This window comes from Polyodon spathula, chromosome 14 (assembly GCF_017654505.1).
Source record: "Polyodon spathula isolate WHYD16114869_AA chromosome 14, ASM1765450v1, whole genome shotgun sequence".
Lineage (NCBI taxonomy): Eukaryota > Metazoa > Chordata > Actinopteri > Acipenseriformes > Polyodontidae > Polyodon > Polyodon spathula.
Window position 1 is genome coordinate 6648438 of NC_054547.1, and position 14173 is coordinate 6662610.

At 36.0% G+C, this 14173-nt stretch overlaps 1 protein-coding gene across 7 annotated transcripts; it reads right to left on the bottom strand.

The window, feature by feature from the left end:
* LOC121327047 (nexilin-like) lies at nucleotides 1–12702 on the bottom strand. Of its 7 annotated transcripts, XM_041270829.1 has the most exons (16): nucleotides 12425–12701; nucleotides 10643–10738; nucleotides 9298–9489; nucleotides 8444–8525; nucleotides 8114–8262; nucleotides 7345–7386; nucleotides 6606–6800; nucleotides 6280–6459; nucleotides 5619–5807; nucleotides 5267–5458; nucleotides 4699–4749; nucleotides 4005–4202; nucleotides 3376–3597; nucleotides 2456–2644; nucleotides 1709–2069; nucleotides 1–1569 (listed from the first exon to the last, which is right to left on the bottom strand). In XM_041270829.1, the coding sequence occupies exons 2-16, from the start codon at nucleotides 10667–10669 to the stop codon at nucleotides 1556–1558; spliced, it is 2283 nt and encodes a 760-aa protein (XP_041126763.1). In that variant the 5' UTR covers nucleotides 10670–10738; nucleotides 12425–12701; the 3' UTR covers nucleotides 1–1555. The 7 variants fall into 7 exon arrangements, with proteins under 7 accessions (XP_041126763.1, XP_041126768.1, XP_041126766.1 ...); XM_041270834.1 differs by lacking the exon at nucleotides 9298–9489 and having other exon boundaries at nucleotides 12425–12702; XM_041270832.1 differs by lacking the exon at nucleotides 4699–4749.
* Nucleotides 12703–14173: the final 1471 nt, after the last annotated feature.

Consider the following 14173-nt stretch of genomic DNA (forward strand, 5'->3'; position numbering starts at 1 on the left):
CGGGTTTGTGCATTTGAGAAAGGAGAGGAAGACTCATTAAATTAATTGGAGCCGTAAATTGATGAGAAGCAATTGCTCTCTGCGGTAAGAATGAAAATGATGTGCTGCTTTTTATATGAGAGAAAGCAAGTCAAAGTTTAAATATTTATGGTATATTCATAAGTGAAATTGAATTAATACACGGGCCACATGCAGCCTGTGTGTCCCTGGCTTATAAAATCATTTTATTCTCACTAGGAAAAAAAACTTCAGTTGTTACTATTTCTTCAACTCAAGATTTGGTTGACTGCCCATCGCTGTTCTTTCTTACACATGCCCTTGGTATTTTTTTCATGTTCATGCACTGACTTTAAAACAATAAAAATCCATAAATCAAGATTTCAGTTAGTACGATTAATTGAGAGACTGAGCTTTATAGATACGATTTACTGCTTCAGACCTAGATTGTCATTGTTTTGGTAGTGTACCTTTTTAGGGCTTTGTCAATAAGTGGGGACATGCAGTTGTATTTGAAGACTGGAACATCGTGTTTCTGTGAAAACACACACAAAATAAACCTGTGTTGTGCTTATATTACCTACTCTTTGACTTGACTTGTTAGTCAGCCATAAATGAAGTAGTATGGTAGTTATTAGTAAATCTATATTGTACAGTTCCAATACATTGAGGCAATAAAAAGGCAGTTTTAATTTAATATTTATTTTTAGAACTTTCAGTGTTCTTGTTACACTAAACCTGTTTGTACAAACTTTTATTGCTGTTTTGACAAATTCTAAAATTTAATCTGCAAAGGAAATTGTCATACTCCTGTATATGGTTAAGTAGTTAGCCAGTGTTGCCATACAATTGTGAATGTTTCTTACTTTGCAACACAATGTACTCTGCTTGTTTGTTCAATTTTACCATGAATTGGCAAATACAAGTATAAACCGAAGTTTCTAGGTTATCCTTAACTTTAGTTTCTAACAAGAACCTTCAACTTTCATAACCACAACACCTTGAAATAAACACAATTTTATTCAATCCGTGACCAGCTCTTGAGGGTTAATAAAGGCTTTTAAATTAGGTCATTAACTTTAGAGCTGCAGTTACACATAACATACTTGAATTTATGTACTTTCTGTGAAATATGTTTAATTCTTTACATTGGAGACTTTTATTTATTGTCTTTATAGACAAAGTGGCAGACTATCATTTAGGGAAAACCTATTTTCCCTTAAGGGAACAGTATGGTGCATCATTTTATGAAGAATGTTCCACTATGACAATCATATTTAACATGGGTCCTAGTGGCACAAGTAGAACACATTGACATTATGCTTCTGCCATTTCGGAGTGCTTGGAAGGCTGAGCCTTGTCACCAATACCATGAACAAAAACAGATCAGTATGTAAACAATGCTCATGTGTTTTCTAGACCATAATGTTTAACCACTGGAGGAATGACAATAAAGCAATTTCCTTCCAAATTGAATTTTTTTTTTTTTTTTCTGGCCCCACCATAGGAAACTTGGAGAAAGTGAAGGAGAGAGGAAACGTTCCACTAAAATAGGGCATCAGTAGTCATCAGCTAGAAAAGAGAGAATAAAGATAAGTTAGAATAGAAACAGTTTAGGAAATAGACAAGGCTGAAAAAATTAAATCCAGTTGCCCTCCTTGATGTAATGTTTTTAGAAGATGTAAAATATAGCTCTAGGATTAACTCTTACTTTCAATAGTGAGAATGCAAGTGCTAGCTGCTGTGCCACGGCTGTTCACTGCTTTGCACATGTATTCTCCTTCATCTTCAGGGAAGGTCTCAGGGAGGTAAAGGCAGTATGTTTCTCCTCTCTCAATATACTGATAGTCCTCGCAGTCCTGCAGCATTTCCCCTTCAAACCACCAGGTCACTTCCGGCTTTGGTTCTCCATTGATTTTCACTGTAAATCGAACTGGTTCCGCATCAACCACTGACTGGTTTTTAAGAGGCTTCTTGAACCATGGAGCCCCAGATCTTGCATGATCCTCTTCATCTTCATATGTTGACCCATAAATGATGCTTCCCTCTTCCTCTTCCTCCTCGTCTTTTTTCTGCCAAAACACCGGTTTTAATGGTGAGGAATATACTGATTTAAATAAACTTTAAAGAAAATATTTGGAGGTACCCAGTTGTCTTACACAATAGCTCTGTGTTTTAAGTAAAAATAATTTATGTGGTGGTAAAGGGTGAAAGTTTTAAATGAGACATTCAACACAATCTTCAACTTCTAAAGATGCCAGTTGTGTTTGCTGCTGGTACTTTGGTTGTTCAGTACATATTGTCCATTAGGACAACACAGCTACATTGTGGGCATGCACATCCATAAAATGTTACTGACAGTTGCGCTCGCTTATCAAGACTGCAATATACTCAATTGAAAAGATTCTCAAAAAAATTACCCTTGGAAGAAAAATGAAAAAAAGGATATTACACTTGCCTTTTGCAATGCTGCGTCAATTTCTTCTTGTTCAAACTGCATTCGTAGCAATTTCTGTGCCTCAATTCTCTTTCTGTCCTCCTCCTCTCTGGCCCTGGACATCTGCTCAAACCGAGCCTGCATGTCCACTTTGTGTTTAAAAGGAGCATCAATTCTGGTAGCTTGAGTTCCGCTGTCCTCTTCATCTTCCTATATGTATTAAATTGAAACGAGTTTAAAAATGACTTCTGAACTTTTAAATCTTACAAGCTTGCTAGCACTTACATAACTAAATCCGTGTTTCTCTGCACTGGTTTGCATGATCCTCAATACATGTTATTTTGACCAGTTGCCTTCTTTGTATGTACCTAGAAATAATCAACACACTAACTACAACACTAACTAAGCACTGTAATATGCACTAGAAAACTGCATATTTTAGATAAACTGACAAATCACACATACATTAATATTTTAGTTGAACGTCTTATAAATTCTGCGGCAGAGGCTTTACAATATTTTGATTTATGAACAGCATTATTTATCAAATTCAAGGCCATTTATCAGTCAGTTTAAGGCAGAATGGATGTTCATGTATAGTTACTTGACTTCAAAATAACTTCATTGGTAACTGTAATGTGTAGTTTCAGTATAGAATGTTACTGCATGAACGCAAGTATATTTAAATGTGTCAATACAACAATGCAGTTAAATAATTCTACAGTTTATTAAGTATAATGAAACAATTATTAATACCAATGTATGTCCTATACAAGCTAAATGATTAACCCCTTATTCGAGATGAAAATACCAGTGAAACGTTGCCCCTACCAGTTTTTGGCCCAAAATCCATTCATATTTTTTATTTGTAGGCCTAATAATATCACTATTTCTGCTCATAGTCACAGATTGTAGGAGTTGACAAGTGCGTCTCAAGTTACCTCTTGAACTCTTTCAGCTTCCCTCTTCTTGATTTCAAGATCGATGGCTTTTCTCCTGGTCCTCTCTTCATCAATTTTCTTCTGAATTTCCTCTTCTGTGAGTTGTTTCATCTTTTCAAACTTGGACTTCAAGTTCTTAGCTTGAATTGAGCCAGTTCTCTTTAGCTTAATCAATTCTTCATACTCGGTACTTAAAACTTCAATGCTGTCATTTACTTCATCCTATTTAGAAGCACAAACAGAAAACACAGTGAACTATTGTTACTTGAATATTTTTACTTCCTCTGTCTTAAAAGTTTTTATCGATTTTAAGTTTTTTCTACCTGGGTTATTAACCACAACAGGTATTTCCTTGGTTAATCAATACAATTACTGTATACATGCCAGATGCAGATGTTGCAATGGAAGCACAACAGTTCATTTTTTTGATATTGCTACTGGTTAAAAGGAAGGACTACCTAGAGGTAAGTGACACCAGGACCTGCATTTTGATACACCCCCAATTGTTTTATTAAAGACCTCACTGGTTTGAACCAGGTAAGACAGGTCAAGTATAAAACCCACAAGCACCCAGTCTAAACCCATCTTTACGTCATGCGGCAAAGCAAAAAACAATGTTAAATGCAAACCTCTTCCATTTCTAGTCGCATTTGCTCAAACTCTTGCTTTTCCATTTTCAGTTTTTGCTTGCGCTCCTCCTCTGTACGTCTTCGTTCTGCTTCTTCCTTTTGTTTCAGCAGCTCTTCGAAATTAATTTCCAGTTTCCCTCGCGCGAGTGCTTCTTGAGAATCACTTTTCACAAGTCCTTGTTCGTCTCCATCTAGTATCTGTTTCAAACCCAGTATATTTTGGTGAAGCACGCTGGTATTTTAAGATGTCCATTTATAACACAGCTTGCTTTAAAAACAGAGCTCAGAAGCCTTAGATGCAGATCATACCTTAACATGCATGCAGCTGCCTACAAACGGATACCTGGGAAGTATTTGTAACTGTTTCCTAAGCCTATGTATAGGCACAGAAACAATTTAGAAACTGCTGCAATAGAAATAGACAGGAGTACATTTAACAGTTCCATTTTTGCACTATGAGTGTATTAATTATCTCCCATTAGTAAAAACACTTAAATATTCTCAACACCTTTAAAATAATAAACAATCTTATTTTTGGTGTTAGTTTCTTACACATTTGGTAAATACATTACATGTTCAAACTTACACAGTTGATTTCCCAATGGATATAATTAACACTTAAAAATATTTCTACAGGAACATTGATAAAAATAGTGAGACAGTTTATTAAATGTTTTAAATACATTTGTCTTACTTCATCTCCACAATTCTTCATGACTGAATTTTCCTGATCCTGGCCTGGACTCTTTAAATATAATTAGGAACATTTTTAACGACCATTTATGCAGAAAAGCATGTGCAAGCAGGATTTTAGAACTAAGTGATTCTTAAAATGAGCATAAAATCCTATAGAATCAATCCGATTCCTGGCCTGGCTGTAAGGTACATTAAACATTTCTAAACTGTAACAATTGTCCAGTGTAGAAATGACCAGTCCTTCTTATAAATAAAATATTTCAAACATCTTCAACTATAATAATACCTTACCCTATTTGTAAGCTAAAATAATGCTGGTACATACATATAAAGCAATCGACATGAAACATACACAATGACTAAAAGCAATTTGCACCAGATGCAAAAAACATACTTTTTAATGGCAGGCATCTGAGCAAATGTGTAATACTATAACTGCTTGAACGTTTTACGGGATAATATATATATATATATATATATATATAGATTATTCTTAGAAATCATCTTTAGGACAGTATATACACTATCCATAGTTCCAGATTTAGGGTAAAGTTGATGAGACTTACTATGCTCTTCCTGGCTTCTGCAAACAGCCTTTTTTCTTCCTCAAGCCTTTTTCTGGATTCTTCCTCTGTTTTCCGATGCTCTTCCTCACGCCGCTGCCTTTCCAGTTCTTCAAAACTGATACTTAGTTTCCCTGGTTTGACATTTTCTTTGATAAGAATCGCAGCAAGAATTTCGTCATCGTCATCAAAGACCTGTACATAGAACAAGTTTAATAACCAGTTTAATAACTGCACCCATGAATTAATAGCATTCCATCTGGATAATTATCCCCATCCCGTCCGCCCTTTGTCATTTACCAGTTTTCCCCCTTTGAGCTGTAATGGTTGAACTCAGCCCAGGTTCTATACTAACCATGCTTTTTCTGGCTTCGGCGAACGCTTTCTTTTCTTCTTCAATACGCCTTTTAGATTCTTCTTCTGCTTTTCTCCTTTCTTCCGCTATTCTTTGCCGTTCCAGCTCCTCAAAGCTAAGTTTCAGTTTGCCGGGGCGGAACTCTTCTTTCACAGACTGGGCTCCTTGTTCTTCCTCGTCATTGTTTTCCTTAAACAAAGAGAATCAGTATGACGATTACTGTTTTTAAGTATTGTTAAGCATGGTATACTCAATATGTAAACACTCATTAGCTTTAGAGGGCGTCTGCTGTAGGATAATAACCACTACTCAGAACTGGAGTGGCTGTCTAAATCACTTACACATCCTAATCTCTTATAAAATAATGAGGAGACTAAATAAATCAAACGGCATTCTTGTTAACTATTAATAATGTATTGAAAATGTTTTTTTTAAAAATAGAGGTGTACCTGCATTAATCATATTAATGAAGGCTTCAATTACAAAATTAGAAGGAATTACAAGACAAAGGTACATAAGCCACAGACAGACAAGTATTGCCTTAAATTCCCTAATGATTATATCCCCAAAAACAAAGAAAGTTATGGATTTGATTTTTTACACAGAAATATACAACTAATTGGCAATACACTGAAAGTACAGAGAGTCTGTCTTTCTCTACCATGTGACGTTTTGCTTCCTCAAAGGCGCGCTTTTCCTCCTCCAGCTGCCGCTTTGCTTCCTCCTCGGCCTGCTGCTTCCTCAGCTTCTGCCTTTCCCTTTCAATCTCCTCAAACGTCAGCTTCAGCTTCCCGGGAGTGTTCTGTTCCTTCACTTCTTTGGTTTGCGTTTCACTGTCCTCCTTGAAAAGTATTTTGTTAAAGCTATGAAGCTGCATATGTGCAGACTCAATATTTATTAGGCAGATATTATTATATGTCAGTCCTGCACGTAATAACCACGTTTAACTTGGGAGGTTACGAATGCAGTTTTTGGAGCAAGCCTTACCGAGACGGAGCGACGTTTAGCTTCACGGAAGGAACGCCTGTGCTCTTCATATCTTTTCTTCTTCTCCACCTCAATTTTCTGCTTCTCTTCCTCTTCTCTCGCTTTTTCCAGATCTTCAAAGTTGACTTTAATCTTGCCAGGGGATTTTGAATGTTTTACTGGAACTACTTTGATGAGAAGTGAATCGTCGCCTTCCTGTTTTTGAGAAGAAAAAACATATACACAGATATAGACCAACACAGGATGGGGCAGTAATGTATAGCAGTCCTGTAACTGGAAATCTATAGACATCTGTCCCAGATAGACAAAGCACATCAATGGTAAGTACTTATGAAAAAAAAAAAAAAAAGATTCTCCATAACTTAAACAGGAATTGGTTCATTAAACAATAAGACATGCTGATTTTCTGTTGGTACATATAAATCGTTGTTCAGTGTTACTACAACGGTTCAACAGTCTCGAATGCCCTGATTCTCAGTGATAATGAGATCCACAGAACATGGTGGCTTATAACGCTTCACTTATTCATGTATAATTCAAATAGAAAAGTTTTTATTGTTAAGTTTAATTGTCACATTAAATGAGTGTACACAGTTACTTAGATTGCCTTAGAAAACCCCTTTACTGACTTTGAATAATCAGTATATACCCCAAGTATATACAATCACATACTTATTTGTGAAAGTGAAATTGTTTTCAGGAAAAGTGTAGAAGGGCAGATAAAGAAATAAGAATTTACCTTTACTTCTGATTCACATCCAGTATATATAATGTCATCAATCTATTGAACGAGAATTTTGTGCCATTACTTGATGAGGTTTTCTTTGAAAATGGTGTCACTAATAATTTGTTTAAGCTAATCATTATCTACAAATTGTTACACACGGGTCTTGTTTCACAGACCTTGATTAGCACTAGCTTTTGACTACCTTACCTAAGGTAACAGGAGGTAATTCAAGATTAGTGCTAATTGGGGTCGATAGTGCCTAAGTATTGATTGGCTGGCAGGTTAAAAACGAAAGTGTATTTACCCTCATTTTCAGTACATGTACAAATGAGTGGAAAGTATGAACCTATAAACATTTTTAGAGTATGTAGCTCAGTAAAAATAAATCTTTAACAAAACAAAGTAGACTGCAAAAACCATTTAGTTTAATACAATATCCATTCTAATCTATTGCAGTTAGCGTCCATTGACTTAGCAGAGAGTTGAGCTATTCTATATCCACTCTAATCCTGCATGAAGATACAGTAGGGCTTTAATAACATTGTTCTCATTCTAGTGTTTTTAGCATGAGCTTGTATAAATATTTCTTACATTCACTTGCTTTCTTTTACTGTAAGGGTGACAGTAACAAAGCAGTGTCGTTTAGCTTTACCATGGCACACGTGTAAAGGTCTCTTGAAATTCACATCAGTCGCTTTCAAGAATGTGAGATCTCATTCAAGGTATCAATAAATATTGACATCTTTACCTACTGGGATCAGCGCTTGAATAATAGACCCACCTCCTCAGCTTTCTTGGCCAGCTCTCGTTGAATCTTCTTCTTTTCTGCTAAATCTTGTGTGAGGCGCCTCTGTCTTTCCTCATTATTTCTCTTTTTCTGTCCCTCTTGTCTTTGCTTCTCCATCTCTGCAAATTTACCCTTTACACTTCCTGGAGGTAACACAAGTACACTATTATTATTATTATTATTATTTACTAAGAAAGCAAAACAGATATTAAAATATTAAGAGCACCTTTATAGACATTGATTCAACATCTATAGACCCTGGTGTCAGACTCCATGCTCACTGCACCTCTGTTTATAGACCCTGATGTCAGGCTTCATGCTTACCTGTTATCTTTGGCACGTAGCTTTTTTCTGGTTTTGCCGGCTTAACCTCTTCTTCATCATCAGAGGCAAGAAGTTCTTTAATCTGTAAAAAACCCACACAAGTCAAAGGTCAAGCTTTTTTATGTTATTTAACATAAACCAAATATGAATCCTGTTTTTGTATTCATTCCTTTTGCTGTTTTAGGAGTTTTTTTTTTCAAGAACTTCAAGAAAGTTGATGAAAACCTTTATTAATATAACATTCATACAAGTTAATCTTAATAATCGGTTTCCCTGGCAATAAATCTTTATGTTATTGGTTTTGAATCCAATTTGAATATAAAGTCAATATGGTTAATGCTATGCTGCATTTTTTCAGGTGATCAAAACAGCTTAATGATGGAAGACAGGAGGCAGGAGATTCAAAACTGGAATGAAAGCAATGCAAAAAGGGAGTGTTTGTAATATGATGTGCTTGTGCTGTTTTTAGAGGATTTCGGTTATGGTTTAACACTAAAATCATGACTTGTGACCATTTTTGCTCCCTTAACATTTATTCAACAAAATATTTTAAGTACGAAATAGCCACTGAATTTAAGACGCTGACCAAGTTAAACGTACAGAGTGATTAAAAAGTAAGTTTACCACATCAACACACCATATCATTTACGTGCTGTACAATCACGCTGTACATTAATATACTTTGAGACAGTCCAAAATTGCTGTACAATCTCTGAGACTGTCGACTAGTGATGATATTATACTGTGTCAATGTCAACACCAACATCTCAGGGAGCCTGACGAATGGCAGCCATATCATGCAAAACAGGGTTAATTGCACGAATTATCTGAATGCTGTGTTTTAAAGTATTGACCTCCTGCTTTCGCCTGTTCCACTCTTTCTCTCTGATGTACTGTTCCCTCCTTCTTTGCTGTTCATCCTCACTTCTTCTATGACTTCGCTCTGCCCTTGCTTTCTGCATGGCTTCAAACTTATTCTTTACATCCCCCTGGCCCAGTTTGGGCACGTAGCTTTTTGCAACAGGTTTGGAAGAAGAAAGAAGGATCTTCAGAAATGATGGACAGACAGGAAAAATGGAAAATGGAAAGAAAAAGATCAGAAAGAGAAGTTAGAGAGACTGCAGCAGAGCTGTGTAGATAACAGAACCCAATTTAGATAGGTCTACTTGGGTAAAATGGTGAATTTCTAACAGATATGGTTTGATATGTTGGGGTATTCTTAAAAAATGATTAACATTTAAAGTACTTTTAAAATGTACTAGATATTAGGTATTTTAATTGAGTTATATGGTTGTATCCTCTGTGCTCAGTATTATGTATTTGACTCTTAATGAAGTTGTATGTTGTGCACTTGGTAGTGTGATTCAGATGCATGATTTAATGTAAGCAGTGGAAAGGACAGTGTTATTGCTATTAGACTGAAAACTACTACATGAAGAACAATGTAACGTTTTGTAGAATCCAAGAAGCATTAAAAAAGTATTTATTTATGGATTTATGGACATAACTGACTGTTAAGTATAATGTATTAAGTATAATTATACTGGCCGAATTAGGCATATATATCACGTATTCTTGAAAAAGCAATATTCCAACTGTACAGGTAAAAGCTGTCCTAGGTAGCCTCCCTTGGGTCTGGGTGAAATCGGTCTCCTACAACACTGTGTAGCACAAGCCCTTGTGCCATTTTTTTTTTTTTTTTTTTTTTTTTTTAAGGCAGGTGGCCATCTACAAAAGGTGGCTAGACGTGTATTACATGTAGCAGAGGCCAACTTTCAGAATGGTGCAAACCACATGTACTTATGAAGTGAGTTTGTCTGCTTCACAAGGCTGAACAAAATAATGCCTAATTAATAGATGTTGTAGGAAGAAAAGACAAGAGAAATGTAAAGGTGTGAATGAAATACATTTGCAAGAAACAAACAACAGAAGGCATTGTTTGTTGTCTTACGTAAAATTATATATATATATATATAGATATATATATATATATATATATATATTATACAGTGTTTGTGTGCATGGATACTACAATGGGCTACAATGATGATTATATATGAAATGTTACTATGAGATAATTCCACAACACCTTGTACAATGTGCATTATCCATTAGAGTATCCATCCAGTTCTAACATGGAATTTCTTTACATTAAATACTGAATCATATTAGACATTGCTGCTTGAACTACACACTTACCTCTGCTTTTTGTGCCACGTCAGTCATGGCTGCTCCTGTTTGACACGTTGCCTGGGCACTTGATTCAGTGTGTGAGCGCAATTGTTCAGAAGGCACCTAAACATAAACAGATACAACAACCCGAGCATGGCAACATTCCATCCAGGACAACACCCTAACCAGGGGGGTCATTTACAAACATAACCAGTGCTAGTCCTTAACCTGTTTCAATTTTCATTTACAAACATAACCAGTGCTAGTCCATAACCTGTTTCAATTTTCATTTACAAACATAACCAGTGCTAGTCCATAACCTGTTTCAATTTTCATTTACAAACATAACCAGTGCTAGTCCTTAACCTGTTTCAATTTTCATTTCCAAACATAACCAGTGCTAGTCCATAACCTGTTTCAATTTTCATTTCCAAACATAACCAGTGCTAGTCCTTAACCTGTTTCAATTTTCATTTCCAAACATAACCAGTGCTAGTCCATAACCTGTTTCAATTTTCATTAACCTCTGGCGACCAGAAACAATTAGGAATTGGAAACAACACACATTTACTGTGTTCTTACTATCACAGACAACCAACCCAGGATTATATTTCTTTATAACTTGGGCAATTTTTTAAAGCAAAGACACATTTTCAGAGCAGAATAATAATTTTTACACTGGTCAATATTTTTTTTTTTTTTTAATTAGTATTCCTCTCGCTTCTCTTTTGCAGTACATTTAGGGGAAGATTAGGTTTTGGGCCAGTGTATAGTCATATCTCAAATACGTGACCCTGGAGGTATTTGAATGGGAATGAAAAAAATACATACAGAACAGTTAATGGGACGGAACTCAAGTTTAATTCCCGTGTCACTCTGAGGATCCACACATGCCTCGTTGCCAGTCAAATGCTGCTTCCGTTCTTTTCACAAAAATACCCATGCGTACTTTTTGCCTGATAATTGTCTTTCCCTTTGCTTGTCATAAAACTGGACCCCCAAATGTACCAATTTGCATTAAATATAAAATACTATACTGAACTAAACTGCTACATGGATGTTATCTTCGTAAATGTCTGAAAAACTCTATAAAAATAATAAGGTGAAATATAATATTCCCAACGACGATAACGGTTTTCATGAAAATGTCGATCTGCTCTTAAGGACCGACGAATACTACATGTTGGGTGCACTTATCTCAAGGCTGCCAAAGATTTTCAAGGGAACCAACAGATAGATACTTTACTTTTTACAGACAACTGAAGTAAACAGATTAGTTCAGTTCGACCTTGTCTAGGATAAATACGAGAGATATCTCAGCTATCAGCAGATGTCCCAAGCCGAATGCACTCCAAATAGCTTCCATGTGTCCGATGATTGGGGCAGCTGGACAGTATCCTAGTATCACAAGCAACGACACTAGAGATTACAAAATTCTCTCTTTTACATATAAAAATAGTAATAATCCAAAATAAATAAAAACAAATAAACAAAAAAAACAGTATAGGTTTAATTTTCCTTAATTGCTAAACTTTAAAAAAAGGTGGACTATAAAAAAAGGCAGGACCTGTCTTCTTTAAAAAGTTTTCTAATGTATTATATCAACTCAGCAAATGGTGACGTTAATTTTGTATTCTAATGAGTACATCTTGCTTAAATCGTTTTTTTTTTTTTGCAAGACAAAGATGCATACAGCTTTACGTGTGTCGAATTGCACTAATAATGTAATCATATGCATGCGCGTTACCATGTACAATAAACGTGTATTCTTACGATTTTTTTATGAAAAAAAAAACTAAAATAACTTACTTATTGATTTACTTCTTTCAAGAAGATTAATCCAACACCCTTCTTGCACTCCGTAAAGAAATGACTTAATCTGATAAAAAAAAAAGAAAATTAAAAAAAGACGGTGAACTATAATCCAAACTTTTTGAAGCACAGAGAAGCCCGTGTACTTCGTTCTCCGTAGTCAGACTGAATGTCGTTTGGGTGAAGTTGCGTTTCAGGATCCTAGTTTCCATAAAAGTCCCATTTCTCTCACCATCTACCGCATTCCAGACGATTCAGGGCCAGACTTCAGCTGTTCCAACACCCCCCCCCCGCCCACGGCCTTTCCTGTCAATCCAATGCCCCTGCCCCCTGCTAACTCCCAAGCAAGACCTACTATACTCTAGCTTCTCTTCAGACCTTAATATATCCATTAAGGTAGCTTTGTTTTTTTTTTGCTTTGCTTGTGTTGTGTAGTATACCATTATTGAATCACTATTTTGGCATCAAACCCCCTCAAGACACTGCTAGTTTCCAATGCGGTTTGTTTGTGATTGTTGTAAGCCTCCTTCAGCTAAGCTTTGAATGATCTAGTTTAGGTTCTTCGGAGAACAGATGAAAATGACAGTATTGCATTTTGAACTAATTAAATTATATAGTTAAATTCATACAGAATATCTTGGTAGCTGGGAATGCCCCCATTGCAGGAAGATGCCAGCAGTCCCTTTCGCAGGGAAATACAAAATTCACAAAAAAACTGACCACTGCCATGTTAAACCTTGCTTGTGACAATGCAGTTCATCAACAAATTATTGCCATCTTTTTCTTCACTGCACACCTATAATTTGTTCTTAATATGTTTGGCTAGGGTTACCTGTTACTTAGAGTTTCTATTCCATTCTATTCAAATGAATATTTTAATAATTTTTTTTTAAACCCTTTACATTTTATTTTTGAAGAAATGACCTTGCCAGAATTGTCCCTCTTTGGTACACATCTTCGCAATTCCACTGTGCTCTTGGCCCACTGCTGTGGGAAGGGGCTAAGATTTAGACCCAAGACTATGGGTCTTGCTTGCTGTGAAAATTAACAACAGAATTTGGGGAAAAAATATGTACATGTTTACCATGCCCCAAAAATGAATGTGATGGTGGCAAGTAAACAAATTACAGTATATTTATGGATTATTAAACCCTTTTTGTTGTATACCAGTTATGATAATAACTTGGAGAAAATCTCCCCAACCAGCTTGGTAAGTAAGTTTAGGCAAAAAGTTGCCTTAAAAATGTTTGCTTTTCATCTCAGAATCCATATACCCCAGTGATATGTTTATAATAACTTTCTCAAGCAGCCACACATTTCTCATGTTTACAATGATGCATGCAACCAAGTTAATCACATGTGGCACTTTTACTATGTATGATCGCAGTTTGATCAATCCACTTGTCAATGCCTGGTCTACTACACCAACTGAGTTTAAATACTTTCTCAAGCACCAAAACAGTTATGAGCAGCCCATTAATCCATGTATTACTCATGTAAATCCAGTCTTGTCACTGCAGAATAAGCAATACGATTTAAGATAACGCACTGTAAAGTTTGTTGTACTGCAACCACTCAGCTGTGTAGTCATTTCTTACTGAGATTACAAAATGGCTCCCTGCTCAAGAAAAAACTGCGTGCAAGAAAACTCAGGGGCGAGTCTACAGAGATCCAGCCAATGCACAGCCACCTCACAGGGCAAGGAACCGCATCAGCCAACTGGACTGCTCTGTTCACCCATATGCT